Consider the following 19,368-nt stretch of genomic DNA (forward strand, 5'->3'; position numbering starts at 1 on the left):
GACAGAGCAATACAGGAAAGTTTGGATAAAGAGGGACATGAATAAGGAGGAGAGACTCAAGGTAAGCGATCTAATAAAAGAAGCAAAGGCAAAAAACGAGAATGGAACAGGAAGAGAAAAAAAGTTCTATTGGAAGATAAAAGACGAGAGGCTCAGGAAGTGGTATCTGACAAAAAAAAGAATAGAAAATGTAGATAATGTATGGAAAAATAAAAAGTGAACAGTGGCATATACAAATATAAATGGTTTAATATCAACATTGTGAGCATTGAATAATTATATTAAGATAAAGCAGCCTGACATCATGGGTATTACTGAAGTTAAACTAAATGGGACAATAGAAAATATAATAATTGGTAATAGTAATTATAATGTGTGGATAAAACATAGAAATAATAAGAAAGGGGGAGGAGTCATGTTACTTACAAAGAAGAGTATAAGAGTGGAAGAGGTTGAAATAGGAGAAGGAATGGCAGAAGTAATTAGAATTCAAACAAAAAGGAAAGGAGAAGGAAGAAGAGATTTTGCAGTGGCTTATGTACCCCGAAAGACGAATGCATGGACACAAGAGGATTATATATTATTGTTAAGAGATACTAGTAACTGTTTGGAGAGAATACTGGCAGAGAGTAATAATATAACACTTATGGGTGACTTTAATTGCAAGGAGATATGCTGGGAAGAGTGGACCACAGATGGGGGAGAAGAATCATAGGGATATATGCTTCTAAATTTAATAATAACAAATACTATGACTCAATGGATTGGAGAAAATACAAGATTTGGGGGTAATGATGAGGCATCAAGGCTAGACTTGTTTACAAAGTAAATGGACATCATTGAAAGAATAAATTATCAGTGCCCACTAGGTAAAAGTGATCATCTGTTAATTGAATTCAGTATAGGCAGTGGTCCAATAGAAAATAGGAATGAAATTTACAAGAATGGGAGATATAATTACAGGAAAGCAGATTTTATCAGGTTGAGGGAATATTTTGCAGAGGCTAAATGGAAACAACTGTTCACGGCAAGCAGTACGCAGGAAAAGTGAGACATATTCATGGATATTTATAATGAAGGGGTCAATAGATATGTACCAAAGATCAAAACAAAGGAAGTGAAAAAGAAAAAAGACTGGTTTAATATGAGATGTATAACAGCAAGAAAAGAAAAAGAAGCAGCATGGAATAGATGGAGAAAAAAAAAGGAGGAAGTGAGAAATGGGAAGATTTCAAGAAGGCAAGAAATGAATATATCAGAATCCTGAGAGATGAAGAAAGGAATTATGAGAAAGATATAGTTACCAAATGCAAAGATGAGCCGAAGTTATTCTTCAGATATGTGAATGGGAAGATGAAAAAGAGGCAAGCAATAGATAAATTAACAAAAGATGACATCACATACGAAGATACATGGTTACAAGTGGAATTAATGAACAAATGAACAAATGCTTCCAGTCAATATTTACCAAAGAAAGCAAATTTTAAAGGAGAAAGAGCATGGCACAGAGACAATGTGATGAGAGATACAGGTGGACATAAGTGAAATTAAAAAGATTATGAAAGATTTGGATGTAAATAAGGCTCAAGGACCAGATGGAGTGTCCAACTGGATACTTAAGGAATGTTGTGAACAACTGGCAGAAGGTATACACAATACCACAGTATGTTCTTTTAAGGAAGAAAAAATTCCTTTAGACTGGAAGAGAGCCAATATTGTGCCCATTTTTAAAGGAGGTAATAAAGAAGATCCATTGAATTACAGACCAGTGTCCCTAACAAGTGTGGTGGCAAAAATAGCAGGAAGAATAGTTAAAAACAGATGGATGGAATATTTAGAAGAAACACATACATTGACTGACACAATTTGGTTTCAGAAGTGGAAGATCTTGTTTCACGAATTTAGTGAGCTTTTATAGTAGAGCAATTGATATAATTCAAGAGAGAGGATTGGGCAGACTGTGTTTATTTAGACCTAAATAAAGCATTTGATAAGGTACCACACCAGAGACTGCTATGGAAAATTCAAAATATAGGGGGTTTGCAAGGAAACACACTGAATTGGATTACAGACTTCTTGAGGGATAGAGAAATGAGAAAAGTAATAAAAGGGAGAAAAATCAGAATGGTGTAGAGTTACAAGTGGAGTACCACAGGGGACAGTCTTAGCCCCCATAATGTTTCTGGTGTATGTCAAAGATATGGTGGATGAGGTTGACAGTTTGCAGACGATGCAAAATTATTGAAAAGAGTGGGAAAACAATATGGATTGTTAAATATTACAGAAAGATCTAAATAAGATATATAAATGGAGTAAGAAATGGTAAGTGGAATTCAATGCAAAGAAATGCAAGGTGATGGAATTAGGAAAAAGCAAAAGAAGATTGACAAGTTCCTACACCATGGGAGAAGTGGAAATTAAGAAAATCAAAGAAGAAAAAGACTTGAGAATTACAATAAGTGATAATTTATCACCAGTAAAACATGTAAACAAAATAGTTGGAGAAACTTATGAGTTACTAAGAAAGATGAAAGGGGCATTTGCTTATATGGATGAAGAGATGATGAAAAAGTTGATGGAATATGTGATTCGACCAAAACTGGAATATGCCACAATTGTTTGGTCACCCCATAATAAAAAGGAAATAAGGAAAATAGAAAGGATCCAAAGAGCTGCAGCCAAATTGGTACCAAGTTTGAGAGATTTAACCTATGAAGAAAGATTAAGGAGACTGAAGCTTCCATCATTACAAGAGTGAAGAGAAAGAGGAGATTTGCTTGCTATATACAGAGCTTTAAAGGGTAAGGATCAAGTTGACAAAAGAAGACTCATTTGTGTGGGACTCAAGAGCTACAAGAGGACATGGAGTGAAATTGAAGAAAACAGCAAGTAGAAGAGATGTCAAGAAATATGGTTTCCCAAATAGAAGCACAGAAATATGGAACAACTTAGATGAAACATTGGTACAAGCAAAAAATATTCATGAATTTAAAGTTAAGCTAGATGCTTATAGATGTAGAGACAGGACAGCATGAGCATAGCTCTTTTCCTGTAAAACACAACTAGGTAAATACACACACACACACACACACACACACACACACACACACACACACACACATATATATATATATATATATATATATATATATATACAGGGAGGTCCCTATGATACAAGCAGTTAGGTTTCATTTGAATTGCTCATGTTCCAACTTCTTGTATAAGTTAACACGTAACTAATGGATTACATTCCTTAACCCTTGTCAAAGGCAAGTTTTCAAGCTAAAATGTAAGATACCAAACGCAAAAAATGTGTCTATATTACAGAACTGTAAATAAAGCAACCAGAAAGAGATAACATCATACAAAGAACATTATTTAAAATTGATGAAACATATAAAACTTGTATAACACTCACCAATGCATAGCTAATGCATCACCACTCCTGTGCTTTTTTACAATTTCTACCCTCTGCAAGTGTTATTGGCACTCTAGTTCACTTAGTCTTAGTGCAGGGACTTGCACTGTAATTCATTGGCTGCTTGGGAGGCATAGTTAGCACTTGAGAGACAAAATAAGGCACAATCTAAATACCACATTGTCAGTCACACACACAATACCACACCAAAGACAGTGAATGAAAGAACATGCCAGCAGTAACACTATAACACATGCAAGCACTGATCACTTACATGAAGGACTGTACATACACTATACTTATTTTGTATTGTAATTATACATGCAAGCAAAAATGAGGATAGAGTATAAGTATAAAGATGAGCAGTAAGGCCATAATAGTGGGAATCTGAAAGACACAGAGTTAAGGACTGATGGGACTTGGGAGAATGAATGGACAGGAGAGAGGTGCGCAGTTCTCTTCCACTGCTCACAAGCTCATCTTTGTGCATCTGAATCGTATAGCACCATCACCATACAGCCTGGATGTGTTAGCAGGAGGGTGCAGGAAGGTGCACATTTTAAACTTTATAATTTTACTCACTTTATCTTCAGATTTTGTGCTCGTATAAAGAAAATAGTCCCTAATTTACACATCTTGTATCTTCTGTGTCTTGTATAATGGATGCTTGTATAATGGGACTTTGCTGTATATATATATATATATATATATATATATATATATATATATATATATATATATATATATATATATATATATATATATATATATATACACTCACACACACACACTTTTTTTTTCAAATGTATTAGAATATTTTTCAGTTGATTTTAGGAAACAATTGCAGACTAAAATATTTTTCAGTGAATTTTGGCAAACAACTGGGATTGTTGCACAAGTGAATCTTATTCTTCTATTCCAGAGTTCCCATATGTGACTTTGTAAGACATTTCATGCTATCTTTTCTTAACATCCTCATGATCATCATTAATGCCAGAACAAGTGTGACTTTTATAATGCTTATGAGGAATCCCATTTACAGCACTATTCTTGGAACTAAAGCTTTTATATTTCATTAATAAGGATAAGAATTATGCTTTCCTGTTGTAAAGCAAGGTTGAAATATATTTAATCCTCTCATGCAATGTCATGTGTTATTGACACAGCGGACTTAAGGCATTGGGCTGCAAAGTTGTATACTATAATTGCTGTTATAAAATACCTTACCAGAAGTATCATTTCATGATTTGGAAAATCAATGGTGATACTGCACTGCTTTTGCCCTTAGTATGGAAAATGTCTTGGTAGTATTCTTGTGAAACAAACTCTGTAATAGATGTAGCTACCCATTAATTGTTGCATCGCTCATCCTTATATATATATATATATATATATATATATATATATATATATATATATATATATATATATATATATATATATATATATATATATATATATATATATATATATATATATATATATATATATATATATATATATATATATATATATATACTGTAGCACTGATTCCTATAAAATGGTTTCAACTTCTCTTTATTTGCATGATATTGTTCTCAAGATTAATTTATGGGGTTAGATGAAATGTTGGTAAGTGGTCAAAATTTATTTTTAATTCAGCAGTGTCTGAGAGGGTTAACAATTTCTTTCTAGCCATGTGCAGTATTGAATATTATATTTTATCAGATTGTGCACTGGTCATCAGAAAATAGATAAGACTGATGCAGTTACACATTGTGTCATGTAGCCCTTGTCTGGGAATTATTTCCAGGTTCAAAACTAGCAAACATTCCTGGGCTGATATGCATATATCCACATTCACAACCTGAAAAACATTCTTGTACAATAGTGAAATTTAAAAAGGGGGCATATTAAGGTTGAAGAAAACATAACTTAATTGTAGATATATTATTGGAATGGACAGAGATGATATCAATAAATTTATGTATGAATATAAAATAATATAGTTTCCAATTTGTATTAAAAAGTATCTAGCAGCCATCTAAATCTAAACAGAGTTATTGCTTATTCCTTTCAATCTGGCACAAATTTATTTAAGCTATGTTCTTTCCCTTCAGTACCATATGAACTTGTCACAACCAAATATAGACATATAGATCAGTTCAGCTGATTGGCTAAACTAATTACTCACAACAGATGCTGATTGGTTGCCATAGCCAGGCAGTGTCTGACAGAAACTTCTGTGAGATGCTCTCCTTGATGGTTATGTAATTTTATATGAGTTGGTCCATCTAGAAATACATGCACTTGATGTTTTATCATACTAATGGACTGCCTCCCGTTTCCATGGTTTCACTTTCCATGAATTCATATGTTCACAGATTTTTTCCTGTGGCACAAAACAGCCACAAAGAAATTTTCATAGCATCACTCCAAACATTCCCAATCTATCCATAGCCCATTAACACCATCATAAATAGTCATCACTTATACCATTAATTCTGGTGTAATTTATGTTAACTTCTTACAGTTTGTTGTTATAATGTTTGTTTAGTTTTGAGAACTTATTGACACATTTTTGTTGCACATCACTTAATCCCTTCATTGTCCTCCAGTCAGTTTCATTGAAGAACTTCATAAGGTCAGTAAAGTTTGCTTTGGCCTAGTTCCATTTCTTCTTGTGCGATTCTTCCCTCTCAATATCAGTATTCCATCTTATAAATTGTGTGAAATAACATAATTACTTCCTTCAAAGGAACACATATTGTTTGTTTTTTTTGTTTTTTTTATACTAATCAGTTCCATGTGAATATATGTAAAAGAATGTACAGAACTGTCTATGCACGTTTGATTGTTATGAAACACATGATTCATTGTAAAAATGAATTTCAGAAAGAGAATTATTTCTTCTGATCATGAAGTTTTTATCAGATGTTCTATAAAGTGAAAATTATGAATGTATAGCTTGGAATAGAACAAAAATAACACCTTCTTAATTGTCACCATAATTAAATTTCTCAGTGATTCATCAATTTCATAGAATTTCTGCATAATCAAGAAACATGCATAAATATTTTTAATCTGCACTCTTTACATAAATTCACTTTATTTTATTCAGTCTGATTTGTCATGTACATGTTTGAAATTATATAACTACTCTTTTTTTTAATAATATCAAATATTTCACAATGAATCTAAGTTACATTGAAAGTTTGTGAATATGATGTTGTTGAGAGCAGCTCAGAGCAGCCTGTGTCAGTCTGACTGACTGACAACCAACCAATCAACCAATTAAAGACTTTTGTGAAATACTAGTTCAACCAATCAGCTGAAGGGGTTTAGCTTAGATTGGATATAAATTATGTGCTAGGTTATAAGATATAAACTGTAATAAGGAAGGTTTCATATTAATTTTTGAGACAAATAGAACTGAATTGCATACAGCTTCTATGACACACCAAAATATATTCTAACTGTTCATGTTTGATGCCTTAATCCTTACACTTTTTTTCTGTCTTGGTGGTGTAAGTTGACTAAATAATTGTTTCCCTTGCCTGTTCTATTTATTGTATTTGTCTTTGTACTCAGCCTTCCCTCTGCATAATCTTGCCATCTGTTAATAAGTCTAAAACTCATCCAGTGTCAGGTAGTGCCTGGAACTGAAATCTATTACTGTAGGAGTGTCTTTATCATATCTTTAGAAATTTCTTGATAGTACTTAGTGACTTAATTCTGTCTCATAGAATGTACTACCAGCAGTTCTGCTTTATAAGTGAAATTATTTAACAAGAGTTATTTCAGTTTCTGGGCTGACTCTAAATAAAGTTGGCTTCTGCTAGAAAGGAAGTGCTCGGAAAGATTTAGATTTTATGAATACCAAACATCTACTTCATTATAGACATGTGTTATGGGAAGCTACATTACCTGCATGGCTTGTATTTAGTTATGTGCCCCTTTCATGATGTCAACTTTTAAAAACTTAAGATTTAATATTAAGTAGATTATTCAAATATAATTGAAGATCTTTATGTATGTTAAATAGCCTCAAACTATTTTTAAGCATTCCTCACAAGGAAAACCAAGGAAAACTGGGAAGACAAACGATATTTGTAAAGTTATAATCCAGGCCAAAATTAGTGTATCTTGGTTTAGTATAGGGTATAGCTTTACATTTTTAAGGCAATTCTTATCTTACTGACAGATGAGTAAGGGCTGGTATTTCTGTCAGATACCTAGATAATAACTTACAAGTTTGCCAAACTAGTGTACATAATCTCCAGCAAGTGTTGTCATCTGTGATTTACCATATGTAAACACTTTGGAACTTAAATTTTCTGAGCTTTCAATAACTCATTTGCTTTTATTCATATTCAGTCATACCTGTTCTTTTACCAATTTTACATGTGTACAGTATTCGGAGTATTTATTAAGGCTTTTCATAGAATGCTTTAAGATGGGTCATTCTGGTTATTCCTTATCACTTTAACTGATGAGAGTTTGTGTTTTTTTTTTTTTTTTTTTTTTTCTTTCTTTTTTTTTTTCTTCTTTTTTTTTTTTGGCAGTCATCAAGCATTAAGGTATGTCTTAAGGAGTCACTTCTTGATTTGTATAAAGCAGATAAAGTTTATAAAACTTGTTTATTATAATTGATTTAATATGAGGGGTTTTTTTTCTGTTATAACTTTTCAAAGGGCCTCAGTATCTCAAAATTTTCACATAATTGCCTATATATTATTGACCTTTTTTTTTCTCCTTAATTTATAAGTTGTAGAAAATCTGTAATTAAAATAAAAATCCATTTCTTACTAATTCAGTGTATGTGGTAGTTTTAATGAAATTTTCTGAGTGTAATTTTGTGAATGTAGTGGAATGACAGTGATTGAATGGGGACATAATTGCTCTTCATTATAGTTACAATATATTTGCTCTTATCACTATTAAAGATAGCCTCTTCATGTTTTTTTTTTTTTTTATTCAGTTTCTCTTTTTTGTGCTGAAGTTATTTAGGTTAACTTATAATTATTCTCCTGTGCTTTGAATGTGTAACATCTTTCTGCTGGAGGTGTCAAGAAAAACTATTCATGATTGCCATTTGTGTTGATCAACATTTCATGCATCCGTGCAGAGATCCTTCATATATATATATATATATATATATATATATATATATATATATATATATATATATATATATATATATATATATATATATATATATATATATATAATTACAGTGTGTGTGTGTGTGTGTGTGTGTGTGTGCGTGTGTGTGTGTCTACTCACGCATCAGTTTACAGTATATGTTGTAAAAGTTAAATTACATATTTAGTTTATGTAAAACAGTATATTGTATGAAGGATTTTCTGATCAGTAATAATCAATGGAAATGTCACTATAATAGTTAGGCATGAGATGCTATGCCTTGATGTTGACTGAAATGAAATCTTACTCAAATTCATTGCCCTGATTATTGAGGTAAAAATATATGGAGCAATAAAGAAGGATGCTACCAGGAGAAAGATGAAAAGAGTCAAAGTACAAGTGTGCTTTTGTGTGAGTGCCTGAAATTTTATTATATTACAAATAGTAGATCAACTGCATGTATGTTGAATTTAAGTAAGCTACATACATGGTAGTACTCATGGGACAAACTATACCAAAACCAGGAAATATGGGTTGTGACTGCTAATATAGCTGTTCTCCCCCCACCCCACGTCGCTCTCAGCCCCGCCGAGGATGGGACAGTGTCAGTAGGGTTAGTTACACACACACTTGTCACCCACACCTCCCCTAGTCTCTCTTCAACACTGCCAACTCCTTTTCCTGATCATGCAGGTTTGAGTGTGATAAATCTTGTGTGAATTTCTTAATACAGTTGCTTCTACATTTTGGTAAGTTTTATTCAGTTAAGAGATAATGCTAAGAAAATTATTTTGTGGAAAAACAGTGCTTATTTTTTTTTTTATTTATATGCCACTGTTTTCAAAATATGAGGTCAGTAAAACTTGATCAGGGAAGGAGAAGCAAGTGTGTTTGAGAGTTTAGGTAAAGTGGCAAATCTGCTGTTTGAAAGTTCTAGCCACTTTCACTCATTTGCTGTATGACCCGCACTACTCCCTAACCTGGTGACATTCAAAATTACCTTGTTAGCCTGTGTGTCAGTATATTTGAAAATCAAACCATACATAATGAGCTTCCCTTCCTTACTATTTACATAAAGTGGGTTTCATTTTTTTATTTGTAATATTGAAAGTCACTTGTATTGACCTTTGGCCTCCCCTGTTTCAAATTGGATTTTGTTACATCACAGTGGTTTCAAGACATTCAGTAATTTAGGTATGCAAGTTGATTTCCTTCCTATGACATTCTTACAGTTTCAGCCTTCTTTTGAAAGAGCTAATTACAGTTAATGTGAATTTTTTTCTTTTTTCTTTTTTTATGCATGCTACATTATATGTTTAAAGCATGGCTGATTGATATTTCATGATAACATATTTCCAGTCAATGAATGGTTAGAGATAACAATGTGTATTTGGTGATGTACCCAAAGGTTTTTTCCTTTATGAAAAAATTCCAAAGAGTCTGAGCCACTGATCAGTTATTGTGGCACCAACCACTCTGATGTTAACAATTATTGGTAATAATCCTTGATGTATCCCTGCTGTAATATGCACTGATTGGCTGTAGACAGGACGTGTGCCGTGTTGTGTAAGACTGTAATGTGATGTTGTTCAGTAAAATGTATCCAGTATGTGGCCAACAGGACGTGCCACCAGGTAGCAGCCCATGAACATGGCCATAACTATTCTGGCATTAAGTAAATATGGTATTTGAAGTAGATATATTAATATGAAGCATTCTTTAAAACTTGAAAAGTAAGAAAAATATTATGGATGTAAATGAGTGTAAGAGAGATTATTCTACAGTAGTTTGTACCATTGGTATCATCTAGGACAGTGTTGATGAAAGAAAATTTGATCTGATACTTGGTATTAACCATTATCATATGTTCCTTGGAACATATTTGATTTGGAAATCAAAACCACCTTCCTACTGTATGGAGAGATTATAATTAATTTTATAATAATCTTATTGTAACAGTTTTATATATATATATATATATATATATATATATATATATATATATATATATATATATATATATATATATATATATATATATATATATATATATATATATATATATATATATATATATATATATATATATATATATATATATATATATATATATATATACAGTGAATTTGGTCTGACAGTCTAAACAAACATACTAAAATTGAGATACATATACCAGAGAAGTGAGGAACTCTCCATAACTGGCAATGATTATACAGTTATTTTGAAAATTTACAGTGATTATATTTTGATAGTCATTTTCACTCTGTTCTTGGGTGCAACATCTAATTAGTTGGATAAAAAAAAATCTAGAAATATCATTGCCTAACTCTTAATATACATCCTTATTGGAAGTATATAAACAAAATTAGCTTGCTTGGAAATAACGACATAGTACATAAAATGATCTTAGTAGGATACATTGGTACGTTTAGTTTTCATCTGACACCATTTTGTCTTCTGTCCATAGCCAAGAACAAACTCAAGGCCCAATAGCCCCTAACGTACCATTTCCAACAAGGTTTGTTGAAAAGGAAAGTAGTGTAGAAGATTGGATTTCATGGTAATATAATCTAGAACCATCTTTATAATTACATAGTTTGCTAGATATACACAACACATTTTAAATTTTTATAAGCATATGAATAATTAGTATGCCAGTATTTTGAATATTTCTTTTATTACAGATGGAAAATGTTATGCTTCATGATGAGCATTTATTGCAATTTTATATTCATGTCATTCACGAGTCTATTGCATTGTGCACCAGTAACTTGAAATGTTGCAGTTGATATATTCAGTTAGGACAAATAATGCATATCATGCTGAACTTTATTTAGTGTGAGTAGCATGATTGTTCTTATTCTGTGCATTTTTAGTAGTTCCATTAGTTCAGATTTAGTTACTTATGATAATGCCTTCATTCCAAGTTACAATTACTGTTTTGAATCCATGGGTGTTTGTCAGCACCTTGTCAATCTGCATGGAACTGTGATCTTTCCAAGCAACCTCTTTTTTCAGTGCCACTTTTTTTTAATGCATTAGGAATTTACTGAGAAACTTACTTGTTTATAGGTGTGATTCTTCTCTGCAGAAATTTTCCTGGCTAAAATTTCTTAAGACGCTAAATACTTACTTCCCTCATACTTACATTATGAACTATGTAGATGTAGTTCCCTCTCTCTTATCAAGCTTCTTGCAACCAGGAAAACAGACAACAAACAAGCATCCATGTGGGTATTCATATAACACTACATTACAATCATATCATGATATGTATCATATTGAAACAGCAGTTTTCACACCAATTATCTCAGTGTTTCATAATTGTATTAAGTACTGTTCTTCATAATACACTTGAACATGATTTATTCATGAGAGAAGAATTTTATTTTATTTTTATTTTTATTTATTTATTTATTTATTTATTTATTTATTTATTTTTTTTTTTTTTATTTTATTTTTTTTTTTGGCCAATAGATTTTAGTTTGCCCACATCTCTGTGCAGCTTTACCCATTTTATTCAGACCCAGGCATGAACATTTTATAGTGTATGATCATAAAAGAGGAAAAAAAAAGAAAAGAAAAAAAAATGGCAGAACATCTCCTCTCCATGCCTGATTGGCAATCTAATGATCATAATACATGTGTGTATGCACTATGTATGTATGTATGTATGTCTGCAGGGTGCCTTGATTTCTTTTGAGAGTGAATCAGGCCAGGCCACAGCTGGTTCCTGTTGTCTCCAACCCCCAACTCGATAGACAGAGATTTGGGTGGTTCTAACTAGACAGCAGTGTTATTTTAATGATTAAGAGTGTGGTGGGTCAACACCTCAGAGACAAGGTCACTCACCCTGCCTGCTGAGCACTGATGGTACACCCTAGGGTGGCTCACAGAAGCTCTGCCACCACTACCACCACCATGCAGTCCCTTATTCTCAGTAACTCATTATACATCAATATAAAAATTAACACAGCATAAGCAATGAAAGTTCATTGCAAATTTGTAATATGTTTCATAGTTTTTTCTGTTTTCTTCTAATTCTGCTGATGTGGTCGGGATCTGTGCCAGAATATGTGCTTTAATTTGATTTGAGATAGTTTGGGTGCATATGAAATATGAAAAGAAATAATGCTTTTGCAAAATAATCACTACTGCATGGCAGGTTTTATGCAAACTGCATCGGTCATGCCCACTTGTTACGTTAATTTATGCTTGATGCATCTTTGTCTGCCATCAGTATTCATGACTTTAGAATAAGGTTGTCATATCAAGCCATTTACATCATGTAAAGTATACTCTGAATCATTATATATTAGTTGCATAACCAAATATTTAAAACAACATTAACCATCCTCATGCTTTGTATTTCTATTTTGAGCATCTAATGTATGAAGTTAAGTACTTATTTTATAAAAGTAATTTGCATCAGAAATATATAGCTTCAGAATGTATGAAAAAAGTGAGACATTCAACGTTTACACAGTGTATTGGGCTCATGTCTGAGTAGTTATATTTTTATAATGCAGCTGCTGATGTTCCTTCTTAGGTGACAGCATAGTTTCTTAATTTCCCTTAATTCATATCTACGATTTTACAGTGCAGCAATAAATCCTTTCTAGTAGCAGTAAATATTTTCAGAGTAATGTAAATTATGGGACTTAAGACTAAGTAAGATATAGTTGGTTATAGTTCATGAAACACCCTCCCTTCATTACTCAGACTGAAGCCCTCATTTTGTCCTGCCGTAACACTCCTTCTTCATTCAGACCTGATGGTGTGGGGACCGTCCTGGCAGAAGAGAAGGAGCGCTTCCAACACATCAAGGAGAGACTAAGAGTCTTACTTGAACACCAAATTACAAATTTTATGTAAGTGCAAATTAACATTAAGTTTTGAAATGAATCCCAAGAATCTTTAAGCTGGATTTGTCAAGGACATACTCAAGTTTGCATCATCGTTATCTTTAGTATGATAATTTTGTATGATATCACAACTCTGATAGCACAACTCTGTCAGTTATATATGATATAGCTTTCATCTTTTCTGTTGGGTGAAGTCATTGGGTAAATTGCAAAAGGTAGAAGGGTGTCAAAAATAGGATTTCTCAAAAGCTACTCAACAAATTTCAATGAAACTTAAGAGGTGTCATGTTGTTATAATTTTGATAAAATTCTTTGCCAACTTCCAAGTAGCAATGTGCATGTGTAAAGTAAAAATTCCAATTTTTCAACTAATTAATTGATTAAGCTCAAATTTTGTTGTTAAGAAGAGTTATGCAAGTTATGGCAAAAAAGCATGTCAAACTTGCAACAATACTGTGCATGTGCAAAATACAGTATAAAACTTTTTGTAATGTGACTGTCAGAGAGCACTGAATGCAGAATGAAATTTTCTATCCAATGGTATATAGCACAACCATTAGGCTCTTGCAAAGTTTTGGCAAATGTACAATGTGTGGGGTGCCTGAATTCACCACACACACACACACACACTCTCTCTCTCTCTCTCTCTCTCTCTCTCTCTCTCTCTCTCTCTCTCTCTCTCTCTCTCTCTCTCTCTCTCTCTCTCTCTCTCTCTCTCTCTCTCTCTCTCTCTCTCTCTCTCTCTCTCTCACTTGTTGAAAAACCTCTTCCACTGATACATTAGTGATAGCTTCGCTCATCAATTGCCTTCTGAGGCAATTTACTGGTGTTATGTGTAACTCTGCTAGTTGTATGATTACTTTATGTTGTGTTTTGCCTTTTCTGTTTTAATTTTCTTTGATTTATTTCCATTACATATCCACTCTTCTTGCACCTGCTTTCTCATTAAATTAAGAATTGTATGTCTTTCAGTTCAGTAATTACTCAATATATTGGACTTATTGTCTAGTCCCTTAAAAGCTAAATTGTGATGAAAACAATATTCAGATTTTCTTGTGAATAATCACTGCACTGCTTCTGTTCTGTATCTTTGACTTTTTGCTTTATGTCCAGCTTCCTCTTGCATATGTTACTACCAGGACTAATATACTATTGCATTCTTAAAATACATATTTTACTTTCATCAAAATGATCTAATAATCTTATCATTTTCCATTCTTGCAGAGTTCTCATTCCCTCTTCGTTTCCACATTTTTCACCATGTCCTGTATCTAAAATATAAAAATTTATGTGGATATTACAGTGGAATAATAGTTACATATAAGACGTATTGTGGCATCATGAACGATATTTATAACTATATTCTCAAAGTCAAACAAGCTTTTTCGTTGTAAATATTTTATATTAAGATTGAAAATTCTAATAGTAATTGAAGTACATGTTCCATGATAATAATTATTAGGAAGAAATTAAGACACAAAAGTAAGTTTCATAGATTCATTTTTTTTTTTCATTAGTTATTTATTTGGTTGGAGGAGTGAAGAATCTCAAAAGTAACATTGTTTCCATATGACCAAAATATTAGCAACCAATAATTCTTTAAACAACCAACGAGAGTAAATACCAATGAATAACTACTTCTAGCTTTTCCAGTTTCAACAAAATGTTTTATTTTGACAGGTATTGTTTCCCATTTGGTCGACCAGAAGGTGCCCTTAAAGCCACATTATCTTTACTTGAACGGGTGAGTACTTTGTTAGGAATAGCTAGAAAAAATGATGAACATGTCTTTCAAAATGGGCTGTTATTTCACACAAATGTATTACGCTGATTTCTTGTATGCAGGTGTTGATGAAGGATATAGTTACTCCAGTTCCACCTGAAGAAGTGAGAGGCATGATTAAGAAGTGCCTAGAAAATGCTGCTCTCCTCAACTACACTCGTCTCTCAGCAGAAACCAGAATTGAGGGTTTGTTACTCTTGATCACTATAGTAGTATGAATATAGACTTTAGTTTTCCTTTTCCTATAATGAGCATTGACATAAAAAAAAAAAAACAGATTTTTTTTCTGTGCTGAAGAAGTTACCTTTAATGAGATAGTGTTCTCCATCATAAATGAAGATTCAGTGACTAATGCTAAAGTAAAATATTTTTAATCCCTAGGTGGTGAATCAACCCTTCAAGGTAAATGCTTTTTGCATGGTTACTACAATTATAGTAACTAGTTATTTATTTATTTATTTGTTTGTTTGTTTATTTATTTATTTATTTGTTTATTTTTATTTATTTATTTATTTTTTTTATTTATTTAACTATTTATTTATTTACTTATTTATTTTATTCATTTGTTTTTTATTTATTTATCTATTTATTTTATTTATTTATTTTTTTTTTTTTTTTTTTTTACTTTGTACTGTATGTAGTAACAACTGGGATAGCATGTTTTGTTTATGAATATCCCTTACTGGTTACTTCTCCCTTCAATTTCACACTCAGGAATTAAAGGTACAATGCATAACCACAGGAAAGACTTCATTCTTCATTTTTTTAATATTGAAAAAAACACAGATAAGCATTTTGCTTTTTATTAAGCATTGGATATAATAGACCAAGTGTCCAAGGATGGCAGACAGTAGAATGATGAATACAGTAAAATCCCTCTCATCCGGCATTCGAGTATCCGGCAGCTTCAAGCATCCGGCACATTTTTCCCTGAGCCTTAAAATCAATAAAAAATCAATGTGTACTCATAAAATCGATTAAAATTCCCCTCGCCACCAGAGTGCACTGCTTCGCGTCACCCACGGCCCACTGCACTGTGTTTACTCAGTGACTCAGTCCCGCGTGTGCACTGTTTATCGCCTGACGCCTTCATCATGCCTAAGGTTGTAGAAAAGAGGAAGCGTGTTGTGCTTACACTTAAGCAGCTGATCAGATCAGCTGATCTTTGTTATGGTAAGAAGCGTGAGTGTAGGGTGGTGATTGTGGACATAATTTCACTTCGATTCAAGTATCCGGCAATATTCAAGTATCCGGCATGTCGGCAGTCCCGTTGATGCCGGATAAGAGGGATTTTACTGTATACCCATTTATATATCTTTGTTGTTACATTTTCTTTATGGACTTTCCACAATAATTTTTATGTCTTTCCATGCCCAATGGTATTTTTTTATTATTTCATATTGAAAAAAAAAATGGTGTCAGTTTAAACTCAATGCAAAATGAAATTTTTAAATATCTGTAACTTCATAATTATATGTGATAGAATCCATAAAATGAAAAAGAAAGAAGAAATACTTAAATTTTTTACTGTTCTTGTTAATTTTTAACATGTCCACCATTATTACTAATACCATTTTCATTTCCTCCAAACACATCTTATCAATCATCAATCTCTTCACATCCAGCTTCCATATTCACATGCACAAGGATGAATGTCTCAGAACCTATTAAGCACTCTCCTAATAATTGTCACTGAACTTCTTCCCTTGTTTTCCCATACACTGGAATATAATCACATATCCATGCATATTTAACAGTCTTTATCTTCCCCTTCATCTATACTGTCCTTGAACTCTTCCTTCAGAATATATCTCTGAATGGTAAACTTGAAGAAATTTATTGTTTTAAGTATTTAGTGTTGCATGTTGCTGTGATTGGAATGCTTACCACACAGATTTTTTTTTGTTCCCGTGGAAAAAGATTATCAGGGACATCGTGCTACTCTTTGTTCATTCACTGATCTTTCTTATTTTCATATATGTTTATTGTTGCACCCACCCCTCACTCCGGGAGGGCATGTTATCCACACAGGCATGGGTCAAGAAACTAGAGCAGTGGGGCCTCAAATAAGTCACACTCTGAATGCCGGGACAATACACACACACACACACACACACACACACACACACACACACACACACACACACACACACACACACACACACACACACACGTACACAAGGCTGGGGCACAAGGGAAAACGTGGGCACTATTTCCTAGGTTTATTGACAAATCCTCCACAAGTACACTGCTTTACAAGTTCACAGGGGCACCACAAGTCTTCCAGGGCATGACAGGCATTCAACAGGGCACTCAACAGGCAGGGAAACACTTCCAAAGCAGGCAGGCACACACTGGCTTCCTCTCGGGCCACACGTCTCCACTCTCTCTGCCTTCCCACCTCTCCCAGTGCTGCCGCCCGCACCCATACCCCTGGTGTAACATTATTCCCCCCCTACAAGTCAGATGACCCGGCTGCCATGACACACACACATACACACAAGAAAATAAGTGGAAATAAATAAATGAAATACACAAAGAAAATTAATGCTCAGGAACATCACAAAAGTCTCTCATCTACCCTGTTCTACGCCTCTGCCGCCGAGGTCGCTGTGGTGGTGGAGGCGTGGGCTGTGGCGAGTCAGCAGCGCCACTCATGGGGGGTGTCTCTAGCCCTAAGTTCAGGATCAATGTCACCACTGTCATTTGCTGTGCTGCCTGCTCCACGCTCATTCCCATCGCGGGCAGCCCCTGCCACCTCCTCGTCGCTGCTGCTGGGGCTTACATCCTCATCTTCCCCGCCATGGCCCCAGGAGTAGCGGCCCGAACCATGGTAACGCCACAGCCGGTCCACGTGGACAACAGACGGTCACTTCCGTCCCCAGCGAATCTGATACGTGACATCAGAGAGGACTGTTTCCACCATGTATGGCCTCTCCCAGGGGCTCTGGAGCTTCGGCGAGAGCCCTCACTGGCAAAGTCCTGCATGAAACAACGGTAGTACGTGCACAGGCCCAAGAAGCTCCTGACTTCCGCCACGTTGGTGGGGATGGGCCACTTCTCCACCACTGCTACCTTCTCCGGATCGGTGCACACACTGTCCCGACCAACGACATGCCCCAGGAATGGCACCTCGTACTGAAAGAGAGAGCACTTTTTGGGGCTGAGCTTGAGGTTGGCTTTCCTCAGCCAGTGCAGAACCTCCTCCAGCCGCTCCAAACACCCTCTCCATCAGACGCTCAAAACAACTAGGGGCGTTGCAGAGACCAAAGGGCATGACATTGAACTGCCACAAGCCCTGACCGAAGGAGAAAGCAGTCTTGGGCTTGTCCTCCTCTGCCATCTCCACCTGGTGGTAACCCAGCTTCAGGTCGAGTGTGGAGAACCACCTGGCCCCCACCAGCGCGTCGAGCATGTCATCAATCCTCGGCAGGGGGTAAGAGTCCTTGGCAGTCACGTCATTCAGTGCCCCATAGTCCACACAGAAGCACTGCATGCCGTCCTTCTTAACCAGGACTACCGCTGATGACCACGGACTGTCCAACTGCTCAGTCACCCCCTGCGCTGCCAGCTCATTGACGGTGTGCTGCATCTCCTCTCACCTGGCTAGTGTGATATGTCGGGGTGGGCTCTTGATGGGCGCACTAATTCCCATCTTGATGCTGTGCTTCACCAACCCCATGCAGCCCATGTTCATGACACCCCTGCTAAAGATGTCTGCGTACTGAGCCAGAGTGTGGCGCACCTTCTCCATCTGCGCCTCCGTCAGGTCAGAGGCACTCCAGTGAGCCAAATCCTCCAGGAAGTCGGGCAGGGGCCTCACAGCAGCCACCTCTAACTAACTCCTCCCCCACTTGAACGAGGCTCTGCCCGACTGCCACTCCGTCAGCCAGTCACAGGTTTTCTGTGGGCTCCACCATGCCTTCCGATCCACGCATCGCTCTGGACAGTCGACACTGGACTCTGGCCTCCATCCTAGGGGCAAGGTGACTTCTCTCAGCCACAACTACCTCTGCACAGCCAACCTCCAGAAGCAAAGGCACTTCTTGGCCACACCCTCACCAGCTTCCGTCCAAGGTCAACACAAGCCTTGCTCTGCATCAGGTAGTCGAGTCTCAGCAGACATGGTTCATCAAAGTCAGCGACGTACACCGGCAGCCGCTCCACAGTGCTGACCA

General features: G+C 35.1%; 1 protein-coding gene across 3 annotated transcripts in view; it reads left to right on the top strand.

The window, feature by feature from the left end:
• LOC135101658 (calcium-dependent secretion activator-like) overlaps positions 1–19,368 on the top strand; it is a 503,368-nt gene that overhangs the window by 319,289 nt on the left and 164,711 nt on the right. For 2 of the 3 annotated variants that reach the window (XM_064005957.1, XM_064005958.1), the window contains 7 exons: positions 7,963–7,977; positions 9,126–9,155; positions 11,010–11,060; positions 13,312–13,413; positions 15,088–15,151; positions 15,253–15,376; positions 15,572–15,592. In XM_064005957.1, the coding sequence (XP_063862027.1) occupies positions 7,963–7,977; positions 9,126–9,155; positions 11,010–11,060; positions 13,312–13,413; positions 15,088–15,151; positions 15,253–15,376; positions 15,572–15,592 (407 nt within the window). The remainder of the gene's footprint in view (positions 1–7,962; positions 7,978–9,125; positions 9,156–11,009; positions 11,061–13,311; positions 13,414–15,087; positions 15,152–15,252; positions 15,377–15,571; positions 15,593–19,368) is intronic. The other variant, XM_064005959.1, reaches the window with a different exon arrangement.

Source organism: Scylla paramamosain, chromosome 6 (genome assembly GCF_035594125.1).
Source record: "Scylla paramamosain isolate STU-SP2022 chromosome 6, ASM3559412v1, whole genome shotgun sequence".
In the NCBI taxonomy this organism is placed as follows: Eukaryota; Metazoa; Arthropoda; class Malacostraca; order Decapoda; family Portunidae; genus Scylla; species Scylla paramamosain.